Source organism: Leucoraja erinacea, chromosome 17 (assembly GCF_028641065.1).
Source record: "Leucoraja erinacea ecotype New England chromosome 17, Leri_hhj_1, whole genome shotgun sequence".
NCBI classification, from domain to species: Eukaryota; Metazoa; Chordata; class Chondrichthyes; order Rajiformes; family Rajidae; genus Leucoraja; species Leucoraja erinaceus.
In genome coordinates this window covers 35,988,007-36,008,070 of record NC_073393.1, presented here as the reverse complement: position 1 = coordinate 36,008,070, position 20,064 = coordinate 35,988,007, and the positions used below count along the sequence as shown (strand labels likewise).

Below are 20,064 nucleotides of genomic sequence, written 5' to 3'. Positions count from 1 at the left end.
TTCATGCTCAGAAGGCCATCAGGATAATCAAGGACCAGTCACTCCCCTTTCACATCAGGCAAGAGGTACAGAAGTTTGTAAATATATACCTCCAGGTTCAGTGACAGTTTCTTCCCAGCTGTTATCAGGCAATGGAACCATCCTATCACCAGCTAGGGTGCAGTCCTGACCGCCCATCTACCTTATTGGAGACCTTTGAACTATCTTGAACTACTCCCTGGCTTTTGACCATGCCTGAGACTTTGCTTCTGTTTTTATTGTTTTTAATGTTTCTTTATTTTACATATCTTCTCCTACTATTTCTTTTGATAGTTATTATTGGTGTGTATTAACTTTTTTGTCAATGATTACTGATGTACAGCACTTTGTTGCAACTATGATTGTTTTTAAAGTGCTCTATAAATAAAATTATTATTATTATTATTATTATTATTATCTTTAATCAGACTTTATCATGCACTAAATGTTGTACCCTTTATCCTTTATCTGTACACAGTGGACGGCTTAATTGCAATCATGTATAGTCTTTTCTTCGGTGGATAGCACGCAACAAAAAGCTTTTCACTGTGCCTTGGTACGTGTGACAAAAATAAACAAAAATAATATACAAAAGATCTGTAGAGTAGGAGAGCAATTGAAGTCATTCCCAAACAAGTATAAAGGACCTTGTCTGGCCAGAGTACTTCATTACACTGTGTTGTGTTTTTAAATCTCACAGGTGACACAGTCATACCGTGATTTTTAATATTCCATTGAGGTTATGTTATATAACAAACTTATCATGACACCACTGATCATTTTAGTCTCACCATTTAAAGGATGGCATTATCAGGGTTGCAAAGTCCATTAGTAGATGGTATTGTATGCTTGATCCTATGACCTTTGCAGACATTACTGCATTTAGTTTATAATAGTTGGACCTTGGTGACCCATCTTTGCTCAGGGCTTGTGTTTGCAATACATATAGTGCCTTCTAAAATACCACCCATTCACAGGCAAAGACAGTAAAGGTGCACTCTACAAATAGGAAATGAAAGCTCCACACTTCTGCTAACTTGCCAGGAGCAGCCTGTGGGAGGTTCAGCCCACAACACTTTGAGGTCCCCAGATCATCCAAGAGCAAGGGCGGAACTCGCTATCAAAACATGGAGGGGACGGGGGACAGAATTTTTTGGCAGCCGCTCGCGCATGCGCACACTCACACACACGCGCGCGGGAGGCTTCGGAGGCTCAATCAAAGATACTAGAGGAGCTCCTCTTGGATCTTTGGGCTCGATCTCAATCTCAACTCTTCCCGTCTCACCGGGTTAACTACAGCCCTGTCTGGACTGACGGGATACCAGCGCTGCTTCTCCGCGCTGGCCATATTTCCCGCATGCCCAGGCAGGTTAACCTGGCGGGACAGGCAGCGTTGAGCTGGGTTTAGCGCTACTTCTCTGCGCTGGCTGTGGGCCTGGTGGTACAGCTCGCGTCTGACTCCCGACCTCTCTGGCCACCCGTGGGGGAGGGGGGGCACTCGGGACAGCGGCAGAGACCCGGCCCGGGATCGATCCTGCCTGCGGATGAGGTGCAGGTCTGTGCCACATCTCCCTCCTCCAATCACCGCACTCTATCCTCAGTCCCACCCCCACTGCCTCGCGGAAAGCGGAGATTTTAAAATCGGGATCACAAAAACTTGGGGGGGACGTCCCCCATCTCTCAAAACATGGGGGGGGACGTGTCCCCTCTGCCCCCCCCCCCCCCCCCCGGGTTTGTCCGCCCCTGTCCAAGAGGATTGCACCCTGGACTATAACTTTAATCTCTCCGCATGACTTAGAGAGAGGGAACAATAACCTGTGTTCATTCTCTCAATCAAAATGAGAGATTCTGAAAGGATCATTACTCCAGCTCCATAACCTAGGATCTGGAGAGAAGAAAATCGTGAGAGAGGAAAAGTGATGGTTCTGATTCCTATCGCTGACTGGGACAGTGGGGAAATGGAACACAAGTGTGCAACTGCTCCTGATTATCAACTAAGGATCCAAAGGAGGAAATACCAGCAAAGATTCTTGCTCCCGATAACTATTCTTCAAGCTTTTTTTGGAAACTTAATGTATATAGAATCAATGGCAGCTCTGAGGCTTCATAAAGTCACCCCACTCATTATACTGTACTTAGATTAAGGATAGGAAACATTCTCCTGCTCTTGTTGCCGTCTCCCACACCACCAGTCTGTGCGTGCAATTGTTCATTCTTTCAAAATGATGCCGTCATGCAACATCTTTCCATCCCCTTTAATAATAATAATTATTATTATTATTATTATTATATATTTTATTGTCATTGCACATAAGTGCAACGAGATTTGATATGCAGCTTCCGTCCAATGTCATAACTTAAATAACTAGTAAAATTTAGATTTAGATACCCCGAGAACATGGTTTGTAAAAAGAACATTAAAACAGTAAAACAGTAAAACAGTCAAAACAGACTAAAATGCAGATGTGTCTGTGCAACGTGACCATTCCCTTGGCAATACTCTGGCACTCTCTTCCGTCTGCACTAACACAAACTTTCTGGCCATATTTCTGTTGCATCTGCTTTCAGATTTATGTTGCATGAAACTAAGCAATGGCAGATTGAGATTACCTACAATTATAATGATGCCTGTTTGGGGACATCCAGAAACAGACTAATTAATGAGCAAAAGGGGATTGCAGCAAATGACAATTGTAAGAATAATCCCATGAAAAGATAAATTCCAGAAAGAATGAAACACCGAAGTTATCATTTTTGGTATTGTTAGATCCTTCTGAATTTGGATAATTTTCAAGAGAAACTAATAAATAAAAAGCTCGACCAAGAGATACTTCAGATGATTGTCTGTCTGGTACATACCAGTTAATGGTTTCAATGGGTGGAAATTGAAAGGTATGCATCAGCTGTTACTGTCATAAATCCTTATGCCCACACTCAGAATGGAAAAAATGTACGTACACACATCAGCCCTGCTGAACAGTCTAAAGCCATGGAGTTCCCAGTTTCTTAATGCATTCTACATCATTTCATGTCTATTATTTATCACAATGACTGAAATTTCTAGATTCCAGAGCAAGAAGTTGTAACTAAACCTAAAATATTACGTATGTTACAACAATGACAACTTGTGTTTGCCAAAATCAAACAACTGCAGAATAAAATCTAAAGTCTTCTTTGTCCAAAATACATAAAAATACATCTGTAGCGATATTGAACAGAATGAAAGACAGGATCACTGTGTTTTACTCCGCGTCTCATTGGAATTGGTTCAGAATTCCAATTCTCCCTTGTTCCAAGTAGCCAGTGGTCAATTTCAAATATACATCCATAATTAGACCAAAAATAATAACTCTTCACCCTCAAATAACGCAGATTTGCTGGCAATATTTTGGCGGACAGCTTGGGCTGCTGGAGGGTATTTGGCCAGAAATTCTAACGCTGTTTCTCTTTTTGGTCTAATTATGGAGTTGTATTTATTTAGAATAAAGGGGGAGCCATTTAAGACTGAGGTGAGAATAAACGTTTTCACCCAGAGAGTGGTGGATTTGTGGAATTCCCTGCCACAGAGAGCAGTGGAGGCCAAATCACTGGATGGATTTAAGAGAGAGTTAGAAGGAGCTCTGGGGGCTAGTGGGGATGTGGGGAGAGGGCAGGCACGGGTTATTGATTGGGAACGATCAGCCATGATCACGATGAATGGCGGTGCTGGCTCGAAGGGCAGAATGGCCTCCTCCTGCACCTATTTTCTATGTTTCTATGTTTCTATTTGAAATTGACCACTGGCTACTTGGAACAAGGGAGAATTGGAATACTGAACCAATTATAATGAGACGAGGAGTAAAACAGAGTGATCCTGTCTTTCATTCCGTTAAATATCGCTACAGATGTGTTTTTATGTACTTCAGATTTTATTCATATGGTGGTGTGTTCAATGTTACCGTTCAATTGGCCTTGCAGATCATGTTTCTGGTAATGATTCACATAAAGGTATGGATAGAAACCTAGAAACATTCTGGAAAGTTTCTGATTGGAGGCTGCAAGTGAGATTAATACAAAGATGACGGATGCTTTCTGTATAAGCGCTGAGCTTATTTTTAATAAGATTGAAAAATAGAAAATTAACAATAATAATAATAATAAATTTTATTTATGGGCGCCTTTCAAGAGTCTCAAGGACACCTTACAAACATTTAGCAGGTAGAGGAAAAACATGTAAGGGGAATGAAATAAATAGTAGAGACATGACTAGTACACAAAGTAAAGACAGAATTCAATACAAAACACAATATGAGGCAATTAATGCACAGATGAAAAGGGAGGGGGACGTGGGGCTAAGGATAGGCAGAGGTGAAGAGATGGGTCTTGAGGCGGGACTGGAAGATGGTGAGGGACACAGAATTGCGGATCAGTTGGGGGAGGGAGTTCCAGAGCCTGGGAGCTGCCCTGGAGAAGGCTCTGTCCTCAAAACTGCGGAGGTTGGACTTGTGGATGGAGAGGAGACCGGCTGATGTGGATCTGAGGGACCGTGAGGGTTGGTAGGGGGAGAGGAGGTCAGTGAGATATGGGGGGGGGGGGCAGATGGTATGCAGCATATCCAATTTTTCTGGATATATCCGTCTATTCACTTATCTTTACTGAGGAATAATTTCCTGAAGCTTCTGCCTGAAGTATTTTTAATTCAAAGGTTTTTTTAATTTTTTTAAGATTTCAAGAATAATTTGAAGAGATGGCAACAGCATTGTCGGAATAAAATGAAATTAATTTTTGTAAATAGGCCATGCACAGGGGAGGGAAATATAAAATGGCAGCATTCTGATGGAGTGCTTGTAGCTTCAGTTCTATGCTCCATAAACTTCAGTGTGGGGACAGAGGCTAGACATAGAGAATGAGAGGAAGAAAGATCATAGTTTTCTTCATGTAAAATTAGCTTTACTTTGGAGGTCAAAAAAGTTGAAATTTGAAACTATCTATTTGCTACTCGGGCAGATGGGGCTCGTCAGCCTGGCAAGGCAGTCCATCTTGGAGAGCGAAAACTCTGATTTAAAACCTCCACTGCCTTGTGGCCATATCCAGTCATGGAAAAGGCTCCAGGATTAAACCTCAAGAAAATCCGGAGTCAGAGCCCCTAAGGCAGTTTGTCGTTGTCTACAACCTCGCTCTGGCAGCTCCTGCAATGGCGCTGGTGCCAAACTGTAACGGCCCTGCTGTTCCTTTGGATCGATCAGTGACGTGGAGAGGGAGGACGTGCTGCATGGGCAACAGCCTGTCCTCCATATGACATCGCCCAGGCTTGCATCCGACCAGGATGTATCACCCATGGTCAATCATGACCGAAGCGGGCCTACTACTACTACTACTACTATTTGCTATGTTTTTGTTTTGGGTGGCAGCTGACTAAAGACCAATGGTCCCGTTCACACCTCTGAAACAAATACTCACTTCTAATCATTACGAAAGGGATAGAGAAACACAAATGGCAGAGTGGTGAAGCAGTTTCTACACTCAGTCTATTAAGTTTTCTTTCTTAACTGCAATCAAAACCACCTAGAGGAAACGTGCCTTATTAGAGGAGGCAATGGAAATTGCTTTGACCTAAGAGTCAGCCTTTCAGGGGAGCGGGTTGGTGGGAAAGCAGATGGATGGTTCTGAGTGAGGCAAGTGATGTGGGAATGTGGCAGTGGGCTAAAACGATGCGAGATTGTCACATAGAGATGAGGGGAGCAGAGGAATGTTAAGGCGAAAGGTTGAAGCTCAATGGATGTGACCAAAAATGCAATTGCTGAATGCATTTTCCTCACAAGCTCGAGAGATGATGATACTGCCCCACCAGAACGGGCCATGCTATCCTTCCCAAAAGAGACAACAATTTGAGAGAGGAGAAATAAATGTTGGTAGAATCACACGAGGAAGAAGAAGCAAAGCAGAAGCAAAGAACCAATACCCGGAGGAAGACTATATTCTGTCCATTTTTCAGTAATACAAAGACAAATATGAATCTTGTTTTGCTAACCACTTACATCAATCTTTTGCATCTTTTCAATGGAGAGAAAAAGAGAGTTTTGATTTACACTGAAGACCATCAAAGTACTTCCTATTCCTGTTTATTAGTCACCGGTAAGTTCATGACTGTGTTCAAAGATAACCAAATCTCATCAAAACCCAGCACTAACATTCTTTTTTCGATTAAAAAATTAAAAACACATTTTGGTGATTCTACCTGAAAGTCATGAAAGTATCCACTTCCAAATGGGTAGTGAGTGGGTCACTGGAGGGCATTCACAAGTGCCGGGCATGCTTTTCTTTAGAGAAACAAGGTTCTTTAATATACATTCAACAAGCAGCTCTTTCCAAATGGACCGGTGTCTCACTGCATCTGACTGCAGGATGGGACAATCTGGAGGTCAACTTGTCTGACCTCTCCCAGCACCTAGAAGAACCAGGGCAGTAAGCACATGGGATCACCATCACATGCATGTTTCTCTCTGGCTCCACACTGTGTACTCATGTTGACAATATCATACCAATACTCAGGGCCTTCTTTATACATAAAAAGATGCTGGTATGCATAACATACATATTCCTTTGTTGATGTTTATAATGGAAAGTGCCTATGTGGTATTATTACCCCATCCACAGAAATGCCATCAGTGGTTGGGAAAATTAATTGCAGCATGACCCAACTGCACAGGCATTTTCCATTATAAAATAATGGAAACATGAAAACAATGGAAATTTTTTTTTTAAAACACAAAGTTTATGACTTAAAAATGGGGACCTAATTATATTGGCACACCTTGGTTCAATTATTGATAGCCTGTAACTCTGTAGCATCTGGAGATTACATTTGGTCTCCTCATTCCCATATCTGAGGGACTTGAACATCATCTGTACATCTCTCGCATGGTGTAGGATTTGGAGAGTCACGCGACATGTATTGCCCAACAATGTCGGTATTGCAGAGTACAACGAGGGAAATTTGACGACGCAGTTTCGTTGGAAATAATTGTGTCATAGAAAATGCACGCTATGTGACTCAATATAATAAAAAAGTAACATGGCTTTCAAACCTGCAAAACAGCCAGCATGTCACAAAATGCCTGTGAATAATTGTGGGAAGACACAGATGAGATGATTGCATCTGGCCTGGTGCTGTGATTGGAATGAGGTCAGCGCTGGGCAGTTCAACTCCATGAAGTGAAGTGATGAAACACGAGCTCAGGAATGGATTACGCAAGGAAACTATATTTTTGACAATTCCACATTGCTTAATCCTATCCGGAAAGCTAGATATAGAAGGATGCCAATTGTCAGCTTAGAAATCAAAATAATCCATTGAATTAACAAATCAGCCTCCTTCAACAGCATTTTTTGAAAATGGTTAATTGGAGATTATTTAACACTATTAAAATATTAATGAACTTCTATAAATTTTAAAATATTCTAAACTAAATAAAATAATTCCTTGAAGTACGGAACAAGCCATCACTTTTTCCAGAGCCTCTTTCCTCAAAAGGCCAACGGGCCTATAACCTCTCAACATGGGTATCCTGCCCACTGTCCACAGATGGGCAAGCCCCTTCTTTTAAAACAAGACAACAGAAATGGCATCTCTCCTTTCTCTGAGAATCCACTTCTGCTTAACGATAATTATCCATTTGCACCTAATAAAAATAATGTACGACATCTGGAGATTTCAAGCGATGGAGAATGAACATGTGTTGAGACAGTCATACATCAGAAGCCTCCGAATTTTACCCTGCCAGGAAAATAAATGTCATCATCTACATACTACTGTGTACTCTGGATCTACTTCAGACTTACTGAATAAAATCCACAAACACAATGCAATCTTTCACTCATATCCTTTCAAATCACCCGTTTTTTTTTTTGCTCAGTGCCTTGAGTGATTGTCATTTGAGTGAATAAATAATAAATGAGTGCAAGAGGCCTGAGCACCAGATGTGGCTGAAACAGGTCAAACAGGACAACAGTTACTGCAGAAATTTAGTGTCAAGGAAACATATGCTGCAGGAATGCCACGGCAAGTAAAACTGTCCATCTTCTCCAAACTGCTTTCACCGGAGAGCAGAACTCAGAGGCACTGTTTTTAAGGAGAATTTTAATTTACCGCATCGGTATGGTGTGTTCTCAGCTAAGATGCCCACAGAACTGTGCCTTTACACCTCAGATGGATGCATTTCTTTAAGTCTTGATTTAAGCTAATTTTCCAAACCTGCGGGCCAAGTATTCCATGTGTGCTGTTTTCTTAGTGGGTCCGAGGCACATGTGTCTGACTTTAAAATGATGTCTATCTCCTACCAGCTGACACAGCAAGGTCAGCCCTGTAGTTGTGGAAGAGTTTACAATCTTCAGCGGCTGCCAAACTGGAAGTTAATGGCAGCAATGGAAAAACCTTTAAGGCCAAGAAAACATACCTTTTTTTCTGTTGGCTTACTGAACTTAAATATCAAACTAGTAAATCAAGCTCGCCTATTGGTTTTTTTTTTAAAACATGGTGTTTATCAATTGCACTGCAGCACTTTTAATTTACTCTGCGATGCTATTATTCTCCTGTACAGCTTTCCAATGACAGTACAAATAAGTGCTTCCGACAGTTAACTTTCACGACTAAATAAAGAACAGTTAGCTGAACTTTCAAAAATTAGGAGTAAGCAGAAAGTATGCCAGAGAGCTCGGTCAAATTTAAATTAATTTTGAATGAGATGCGCTGGTCAATTTATTTAATTTTGCATAGACATGCATCTGGCTGGTTACGTGGACTCGTAAAAAGTGCCAAAACAGAGGGCTTTTTTTTCCCAGAGCATCTGCGTGTTTGGTTGTTCAGTTTAACTACTTTGTAATAAACACCAAAGGGATTACAAGCTTCATCGCTCTGAATGTAGCATGCAGGCTTGGGAAGGAGCAGCTAGTACGTTCTTTCAAATCTTCCAGCAATCAAACCAAAGCAAGTACTATTTAAAGTACTACATGGGTCAGAGGATTGGCTATCGTTCCCTTCACGATGTGCTTGAAGTAGATCTCAATATTTTATTTTATTGTTTGCACCACAAGGATTGAAGCTGACACTTCAAAAAAGCCATCTTCGTACCGGTCCTCAGATCGTAAAGAGTTAAATTTAGGCTGATTAAATGACATTGCTTTTGTAAGTATAGGGAGGTTAGAAAGCCAGGTTAACCACATCTGACCTCTTGCACAGCTCCAGACATTAAAGTGTCAGTCTCAATCAAAGATCAGGCGTCAAAAATGATTACATTGCAGACCTGACATTACCCACACATACAACAATCTGCTGTAGCACCATACATTATACCAAAGCCACACAGAAAACCTACCCAGGACACCATCCCACATGAGTGTGGTGGTTATTTTTCTCTCTCTTGCATCTACATCAGTCAGCTAAAGTACTTTTGACAGGGACATCACATAAACTTCCATCTCCCAGTGAAAAAAAATCTAAGAGCCAATTAGGTAATTATTAATTCATGCCATTTTCCGTAAGTCCCGTGTTTTCAGCATCGTGTGCCTATAATACAATACCGTAAACTAATAAACTTTTGCGGCTATAAATTTCCCTGCCTTTCTCTCACTTATTAATAATAAACATTCACTGCTGTGCAACACTTTAACCTTTTAATCACTGACTGCTGTTATCACCGTGGACATGCCAGATATAATTCATTTGTTTACTGGCTTCAGCAACAACTTGCATTTAAAAATAGTTCTGCTTACTTTCAACAATGGCGAAAAGAACTGTGTTTTCTAAAAAAGAGAGGCAGGTTGTGCGGTGTCAGAAAGGTTAGCACAAAACTGCAATTTGGTTGACCTTCCTTGTGTGGGTTCTCACCTCATACCTCTACAGCATCAGTGTAGGTCAAGCAAGGGTGTGATTTTTGACGGTTCTATGTTCGACATCATTTTTGTTTTAAGATCAGGGTGGAAGAACACCACTGCATACATAGTCTCTCCTGTTCAAGGCAATTCTGCAGAGAACTTAAGGTTACCTGTTTCATTATACAATGTGTCTGTCTGCACCAGTTAAATGTGCTGCTAGTTACTCTTGTGGATTAAATGCTTATGCAGAGAGTATTATAAATGAAGCTTGTTATGCTATCAGATGTTACTTGATGCAGTTGCGTGAGTAACTGCGGTATACAGACATAGCATTCCCATAGTCTCGTTCACGATATATTGGAAAATTGAAAGTTGAAAGAGAAATTTGTATCTTACATAAACATTTTACACTGCTATCCTAATGGTTTAGAAGTGATAACATGAATAATAGTATTCAGTGATAATCTGGCGCATTTGTTTGGGAAGAAAGTGATGCTGCAGATCACAGAATAAGGGTACACAAAGCAAAATCATTTTCTTTAAAAGTGGGACATAAATGCAGTTAATGCAAAATATTCAGATATTTATTCAACACAGGAGATCATGAGATCTCAGGGAAATTGAAGGTTTAAGAATTGTTCTTGCGAAATTGAACTAAAATTATATTTCATAACGTGGCACAGCCCAATGCAAGAAATATAAAAATGACGCTGATTTTTATATTCAGTTTTATATGAAAAAACCCATCTCCTGTGCATTTTACTCAAGTTCTATTTAATTAGTACCAAGAAAAAACTGAAGGGCAGCACAGTGGCACAGCTGGTAGACATGCTGCCTAACATTGCTGGAGACATGGGTTCAATCCTGACCTTGAGTGCTATCTGTGAGGAGTTTGCACGTTCTCCCTATGACCATGTGGGTTACCTTGGGTGTTCGAGTTTCCTCCTGCATCCCTAAGATATGCAGGTTTGTAGGTTAATTGGCTTCTGTAAATTGCCCCAGGTGCATAGAGAGTGGATTGCAAATTGGGATAATTGGTGTAAATGGGTGATCAATGGTCAGTGTGGACTCCATGAGGCAAGCGACATGGTTCCATGCAGTACCTTAATCAATAAATCGAGGATTTTGTGTAAGAAGGAACTGAAGATGCTGGTTTAAATCAAAGATAGATAGACACAAAATGCTGGATTAACTCAGCGGGACAGGCAGCATCTCTGGAGAGAAGGAATGTATGATGTTTCGGGTCGAGACTGATGTCAAGGGAGAGGGTGATACGTAGATAAGGAAGTGTAAGGTGTGAAAACAGGACAAAGGGAATCGAGATCAATGGAAATGTAGAATAGATCTTTGTGAGCTGAGAGAGCAAACAGAGATAAACTGTAGTCAGAGACAGTAAGACTGGTCAGAGAACTGGGAAGGGGAGGGATGGAGAGAGAGGGAAAGCAAGGGTTACTTGAAGTTAGAGAAGACAATGTTCATACCGCTAGGGCATAAGCTGCCGAAGCAAAATCAAGAATCTTGGTACATTATGGTAGTTGTTAGAATTTAACTTAAATGGAGGCTTGCACATTGAGTGGAGGGATTTTTTTAAAACGCAATTGCGAGGGCATATCTAATAAGAATGCATTTACAAAATTAAAGTGCAGGCTAAAAGTATCAAGGCCCTCCTGTGCTTCATGAGTTATTTGAAGGAATCACACAACGCATGTGCATTGTTTCTCTTTTATTAAGAACCTTGTATTTTACTCGCATGATAGATGTGAATTGGATCAGATTCTAGATTCTTTTACGACCCTGAAAATCAATGTTGATAGCATATCTGTCAACAGGTTGTATTTAAACTTAGGGATAAGTTGGAAATGGGCTAATTTTCCTTCTCAATTGGAACATTTCTGTAGCGAATATTTTGAAGGTAGATAGGGTCCAGAGTGACTATTGAGCCAAGAAGTCTTTCATTTTTATATAAACAGAATTTCTTTCTCCATTGCCCTGCCCTAGAAGAGTGACTAAGTGGTAACTTATGTCTAAAGTAATTTCTAACACGCATGATCTATTGTCCATAGTGTCCGCATAGTTATCCAGCAGAAGCATTTTGGCTGATTTGATTGTACTCTGCACAAAGCTATGTTTTTTAAATTACATCAAGAATGATGCATTTTTTATATAATATTTTCAGACAGAATTTCATCAATCATTTGTTACCTATTGAATTACTGGTATTTTGGTTGCAGTTCAAATAAATCAATTTCAATATATGGCAAAAATGAATATTAATCAGTCAGAATATCTTTATGAGTGACATTATAATGTGAAATATGAAGATGAAATTCTTGCCATCAAAACAGATTCAGAATACCAGATTTGACCAATAAAAGAGATATCTGTCTAATAAAAGCTTCCTTTGACTTCATTTTTTTGTTTCTGGGGCATTATCTACCTGAGTGAAAAGAATAGGAGAGGGCTAGGGATTCAGGCTCTGCTCTATAAAGCCAGAGCTTCACAGAGAAAAAAAATGCCAATCAGGTCCATTCTTATTAAGACATAATGCATTCATGGATTAAATTGTCTGAAGTGTCTGAGGTTTATTGTTTATCCAGAATGGAAATATTCCATCCTTCCATGCTCCAAGGATGCTACATCATTTATAAAGATGGCAGACCATCATTGATGTACGGCACTGATGTTAAAAACCCAAACAATCTAACCTTTATGACATTTTCCTTCACGATTCTCTGCCTCTCAAAAGATTTTAGGTATCATCAATTAGGTTAATTTTTGCTTCGGAAATCATCTTCCATCTTTATTTATGGCTCTGTGGAAAAAATTACCCTTGAGTGATTTAATTGAATGTGAAGGCTATGGTATATTAGACAGCTTTAATACTCGTTACTTCTGATTTTGCAGTCTAGGTAGGTCATTAAACAGGCAGCAGTGAATAGGATTCAAAAATCATACCTACATTACATCTCCCTCCAAATGTCTCAGCTTTACAGTTAACTTGTCAATCTATATTTAAAAAACTGACAGCAGGGATGTTTTTCAAGAGGTGAGTTTGTGCCTGGGTAGCTGCAACCCAAGGGGTCCTGACTCTTAACAAAGGGACCCAATTTCAGATTACAGTCTCAGCTGGTTTTCACACTGAGGGTTTCTTCCTATTTGCTGGCCTTGGCAATGTCATCAGAGTGGAAGGAGAAATCTGACTTGTGAAAGAGGCTTTGCGGGACAAGGGGTCTATCGATGGTGATTACGACAATTTTGGAAGAATCCACAGATTTGCTCTTCCCATGTTAAGTGTGCAGCGGGAGATAGGAGGGAAGAGGAATCAAAATGCCACGATAAACAGCTCACGGGTTTACATTAAATCGCTGTTATATTTCTGCACCACTCTGCTTGATCACGTTGCAAACAACTGCCTGGCATTTACATTTTACTGGCATACTGGCAAAGATTTAATGATACTCTTGGCTATTGAGACACTGCCTTGGCGTTCTTGTGCATTCTTTGTGCCATCAGCAGCTGAGAGCAAAGTTAAAAATTCAATTTGGATGAGTGATTCTTTGAAAATAAATTATTGATAATTATTGATAAGATCTGATAATTAAGGAGTGTAGAACAAAACCTAGTTAAAGCCATAATAAGGAAACTGGATATTTGACATTCTATTACGTTTTTACTAAATAACGTAATTTATATATTTTCATGTGAAACAGTCATATTTCAGTCATTTCGCACCCTGGAGTCTCTCACAATAGAAATGAATGAAAAAGCAAAATATTCTCAGGCAGATGTATTAGAAATTAATAGTCTTGCAATATCTTCATTTCTTATGTCTGCCTGACAATTAAAACTGGATCTTCCATTCCTTTCTTCTTCAGAGATTAAACAACATGTAAAGCTCTGAACAGATTTACATAAAATAAAGTTTTTTTCCCCCACCATTTTTTATTCACCTTACATTCTGTGTGTCCTTTCAGCTGTTTGTCCAGCCAGCTCATTGTATCACAGATGTATTCTGCACATCAAGCACTCAGAGAAGGAAAAAATACTGCTGTTCAAGTAAAGATGCGCATGACCTATTTTTTCAATTTCAGTAATTAGGGAGGCATGGGGCCTGAAGGAATTATTCATGAATGCAGGAGCCCTGCTGTATACATTTATGTTAAACATGTCAAAGCCTATCGAAATCATGCCTGCCAGCACTATACACCATAAACACACTTCCATGACAACTTTTCTTTGCTTGCAGTCCATTAATACCATCTTTAATAGCTCTTGCTCCCTTCCTCTCTCTCCAACTCAAATCAGAAACGGTCCATTTCACTAATCGCACAACGTTAGGTGAGCAACTCCAACCTTTAGGCCATGGTTTCATAAATATTTTATTTTTAGTACAGGAACTTGTGGGGAAGAATAGGGCACAGCAATGATTAGACACTTTCAGAGACAGTTTGCTCTGAGAAACCCTCTGTTATTACCCAGGTAATCAACGGGTTTTGATGATGTTACTTCCCAGTTTTAGTATTACCTTTCATTTTTTCACGTTGTCTATTCATATTTCCCAGCCTTTGGTACCAATTTCTTTGAAACATTAATTGTGATGACAACCATCCAACACTATTTTTAAAATATTAACCTGAAGGGCCTGTATTATTTTGCCTACACGTCGAGCATTACATTTTGTCATTCGTTAACCAAGAGAATATATCAGCAATATTTTATTTTTAGTATAGGAACTACAGAAGCTGCCTTCAAAGATGATGCTCGCTGTTGCCTATCTAGTTTAACTCTCGTGTTATTATGTTCCAATATGATATTCAGAACTCATTAGAGAATGAAATACCTGTATCTGCCTTCTTTTATGATTATTTGTCAAGTAAAAGACATTTGGGCAGATATGCGGATAAGAAGGGATTGGAGGGCCATGGGACAAATGCAGACAAATTGGACTAGGGGAACCTTGGTCCGCATGGACATGGTGGGCTGAAGGGCCTGTTTCTGTCCTGTGCTCTGCGACTTTATTGGTGAATTCCACCCTAATTCTTGACCAGGAATGTACAATATCTTCAGTTACACAGATTCCAACACAAAAGCAATCACACATTATTGATGGTCTCTCTGTTTTACACATTATATATGAAGAATCACATTTATAGTATGAAATCTTATGCCTCAAAATGGCATGCTCCATGTTCCTTACATTTGTAATAAGTGAAATATTTCTCAAAACTTTTTTTTTTACAAATACAATAGAGCCGATTTATATTTTTTAACCAATGTTCTACAAGTTAGAAGTCGACAGTCTTTGGTTTCGTATCACTTCTCTGCAAAGAAAAATCCATGGACCTTCTCCTTCCATTCTTCATGTCACATAGATATGGATAACAGTGAGATACAGTAATTACCTCCAGCCAGTGGGAATATTGATATTTACATCAATGCATATCTTAACATTATATATAAAATCATTGCTCCTTAAATTAATTTAAATGATGAGGGCAGGTTTGTCGATCGATAATGGGTCTGTGGCAGAGATTAAGCTCTAAACTGGTAACTTCTCTTTTCAAAAATGCATCAGGTTTTATTATGGAATAAGTCAGCCGGCTAACTACCAAAAATCCAAGTTCAAATTCACCGGTGCTGGATCAGAGAAAATAAATCTGTCATCTTGGCCTGAAGCCAGAGCAGCAACTCTGTAAACGCAGCAGCAGATGAGCTGTTTGGTGTTTTATAGTCCAGCCACTTGCTATGCAAAAATAAAGCTGTAAAACTATGTTCAAGTGTTAAATCTCGGTGCGCAATTTTCAGATTCATAATTATATTAAGTTGCAAAGCAAAACATTATACACAACTTGTGCTTGAATTCTATCTTATTCAAGGCTCATACGATTTTAGGTAATGTTTCTGCTACTGGTTCCGGAAGTTAGACTGTAGTTCACTGAGCACTAATGGAGCAGTTCTGATCTTTGATGCTGAGTAAATCTTAAATCACTGGCATTGTCCCTCTTCCTGTGTCCCCACTTTTCTGTTCTAGTGAAGTCACATTTCAACATGGGGAGGATTTAAGAGAATTTTGTTTGATTGCACACCTTGCAGTTTGAAAGCTTCTGTGAAGAAACTCTGGGGTCCGACTAATTCTACAGTGGCTTGTCTCGTAAAAATGAAACCCTTGACTTTAGCATATGAAGGGATGGGACAAGTGACTTCTGACTGCAAAGTATGAACATCTGAGATGGTGGGAAATGGGCGGGTTCATGAAATATAATCAAGTAAAATTACAATTTATCGGCTACAAAAGTTTCAGGATGTGGAATCACAGAGATTGTTGCAGTGGAATGTGCATTGTGCATCCTCCAACATGGACTGCCACAGGCATTGCAACACCTACCATAATGAAAGCTTTTATACCAAGCCTTTACCAGGAGAGTAGTAAAATGTAGTGACTTACAGACCATAAAGTAAACCTGTCGGATATTTGTTTTGTTATTTCCCAGTTGCAAGTTATAGCTGATATAGAGTTAAAGAGTCACACAACATGAAAACAGTCATCCAACCCTTTATTCCAACTCATCCATGCTGGCCAAGATGCCACATCTAAGCTGGTCCCAAAGGTTTGATGTATATCCCTCTATACCTTCCCTATCCAGGTAGTTGTCCAAATGTATTTTAAATATTGTTATTGCACATGCCTCAACTACTTCCTCTGGCAGTTCATTCCCTGAACCCACCTCAACTCAGTGTGGAAAAAGTTGCCCCTTAGGTTTCTATTAAATCTTTCCTCTAGTTTGTGAATCCCTTGTCGGGAGAGGTTGAGTGGGCTGGGTCTCTATTCCTTGGAGCGCAGGAAGATGAGGGGTGATCTTATAGAGGTGTATAGAATCATGAGAGGAATAGATTGGGTCGATGCACAGAGTAAACTCCATTATCCATTTCTCATTCCACTTGCCCAGCTGATCACTACTTGCAGGGATTCAGTCTGAGGAACAATCGTCCACCACACCACCACCCTCTGCTTCCTACAATGATGCCAAGTCAGTACCCACTTAGCTAGCTCTCCCTGGATCCCATGCGATCTGGCATTTATGGTATGCTTCAGCAACGGCGGCGAGGCGCTGGAAACATCGTGGAGCGGGCGAGGCCTTCCTGGGATCGCCGCTTGGAGCTCCGGAGTGTTGGGCCGCTGCGGGCAGTGCTGATTTTAACATCGCGGAGTCCTGGGACCCTTTGCCGGGGGTCGCCAGCGCGAATCTCCACCCAGCGTGGCCTGTGGACATTGGGAGCCGCGGACTCCGGTGGAAGGTGGCAGACGAGAGGTTCTCGGCGAGACAGCCTGAACATCGGGCCGCCCTTAGCGGTGACCACAGGGTGCTCGGGAGGCCCCGACCATGGGTGAACATTGAGGAACATCGGCGAGGAGGTTGACTGGACTTTGGTTCCTTCCCTCACAGTGGGGAACTTTGGTGCTTGGACTACTGTGTTCTGTGTTTTGTGTTTTTTTGGGGGTTTTTTTGTATGACTGTAAAGGGCCTGTCCCACGAGCATGCGACAAGCACGACCAAACCGGAAGCGGGGGCCGCGCGGAGGTCGAGTGATCCCCATACAGTGCCGGTCCCACCAGCACGCGCCTGCATGCGGCGAGCGCGACTAAACCGGAAGCGGGGGCCACGCAATGGTCGAGTGAATGACGTGAAGTTCGAGCGAAGTCCGCGGGAAGTTCGCACGTGACGTACGGCGTCATACGCTGCGTCCGGCGTCAAGATGCTGCGTATGCCCATCGAGGCGGTGCGTACGGCGTCGAGGCGGCTGCGGGCCGGCAGGCCGTTGCCGTGTGGAATTTTTGAACACTGTCAGTTTTTCGGAGCCCCGCGCGATGTCAGGACCAGATCCGCACAACTCCATACGGCTCTGGCGATCAAAGTGGGACTGGCCCCGCGAGGCCGTACGGCTTAAGCGACCACGTTAGGTCGCGCTTGCCGCATGGAGTCGCATGCTCGTGGAACAGGCCCTTTAGGGAAAAATGATTTTGTTGTTTCTTCATTGAAGACAATGACAATAAATTAAATCAAATTAAATCAAATAAATGGGGAACTTTTGCACTCAAAGGGTTAGAAATTGTAAGACGACAACAAATTGAATAGAATTCAGCAATCTATGTGAAATTCAAGGAACTGATGAAAGATACCAAAATGTAGTTTTTTGTGGCTAATTTTATGAAAAATAAAAATTAACATGTAAAAAGATCATTCAGTTTTATAATTTTAACTAATCTTTAAATGCCCTAAAACTTCATAAATAATTTCATTAAAGTAATGCATCATTTTAATGTTCATTTTATGGTCTAGTAATGCAATTTTCACATAAAAGAATTACTGTGCAATCACAATGCATTTTGTATGAAAAACTAGTTATTATGGAAATTGTTTTATCAAAGAATAAATTTTTGGTTAACAAAATGAGGCCAGACTCAAGTGGAAATGTAATGGAAGTGTGGTATTGAAGGAGGCAGCCATATTACTGGGAATGCCAGGCTCATACTTTAGACCAATTTCAAATAAATTATTTTATAAATTGGTTATCAATATTAACGGAAGGTGCTTTTACGCGAAATCCCAAATTCCTTCCAGAATGTTCTTTTGATTTGTCGCCATTCATTTTAAACACAGATTTTGTTTCACAAACACTATTTTAAATTGCATTGACCATGCAGTTAAGAGACTTGTTAAAAACTTCAAATTCTCCACTTACATTTCAAACAATAACTGTTTAACTTTTTCATAAACAGACGATCATTTTAAAGGATGCAATAATTTTCAGACATCATTGTGTCTGTGATGATTATGTTATAAGTAACCAAAAATCTCTTGGTCACCATCATATCTCACAAAGCAGAATGATGCATCAGGTTGTAAGCAGTTATCACATACAATTCTGTTTGCCTTTATTACTGGACACTTTTGGCATTCAATTGTGTTCCTAAGTCCAATTTTACTTGTCGGAAAAATAAGGACATTCTTAGGGGATTTAAATATCTTTGCTCCCAATACTTCATTACGAATAATACCCTGAAATAATTGTCTCAAGTTAAGGTACAGTTCTAACAGGACTGCAGCTTGCATGTCCATGACTTCCCAGACCAAATCTCATAAGTTAGATCTGCAAATCATAACTCATTCTACATCATACAAAGAACTAAATAACAGCTTAATCGTGAAATGGTACGTCATCCAACAGGTGACATCTACAGACTATGAAAACTTTGACAAAATGACAAGACTGATTGCATTGAGCACCCTGGAATCCAAAGAGTTTCAGATGCAGGTTATTTCAACTTCTCAAGTGTAGACCTGCATTATTTCATTCAAGTGCACATACTCTTAAGACTGTTTATGCCTCAACTTATCAGGCATACGTTTAGAATCCCCACTGAAACATTGGATCAAACTAAGTCTGCGCAAAGCAAATGTTCATCATTGTGTTGGGCTGATGATCTTACTTTGTTTAACCTCTTTCAGCTTTGCTTTGAAGTTTTACTTACAGAGAATGCAAAATAAGCTACAAAAATTGGCTGTCATTGAAGCTGTTAAAATATATTGACATAATTTGGAATTGTGTAGCTAATCCTTGTGAAATGCCTTCAAAAATATCTTCCTCTAGGTGGTTGGGAAACACACAGTATATGTACGTATTGCTCTACCTGTTTCTTTGCTGGGCTCCTTCTCGCTTCCACTGTCTTTGTCTTTGGTAGAATCTTCTGCTTCCTGCATGGGCTCATTAAGCCCTTCCACATCTTCGTTGGTTTCTTCTGAGGAAGGAGGAAAAAAGGTTAATGAAGAATGTGCTTCTGACGGGAGCAAAGAGTGAGACAATCGCAATATTTGATGTCAAACATTTTCCAATTGAACTTATGGACTCAAAACATCGCTGGGAGGAATGCAAGGAGAACGTAACTGGCTCGTATCCAAAATAGTTAACTTCACAATGCATTGTTTTCATTTAGTATTTAATGCTGGGATATACTGGGAGAGTCACATTAAAGACTACTTTAGAAAGATAATCTATGTTCAGAAGGACATGATTTAAAATATGCCCAAACAATGCCGAATACGACAGGATTTTCAATTTGTTCATCAGGGCACAATTGTTTGGTAGTCTGCTCGTTTCCACGTTTGACCTATAGGTGTCAGTCTAAGCAAGCAG

At 40.3% G+C, this 20,064-nt stretch overlaps 1 protein-coding gene across 1 annotated transcript in view; it reads right to left on the bottom strand.

The window, feature by feature from the left end:
- The window catches only part of zfhx3b (zinc finger homeobox 3b), a 468,030-nt gene that overhangs the window by 61,831 nt on the left and 386,135 nt on the right, over positions 1-20,064 (bottom strand). Inside the window, 1 exon segment of the mRNA XM_055648956.1 lies at positions 19,562-19,669. Within this exon segment, the coding sequence (XP_055504931.1) occupies positions 19,562-19,669 (108 nt within the window).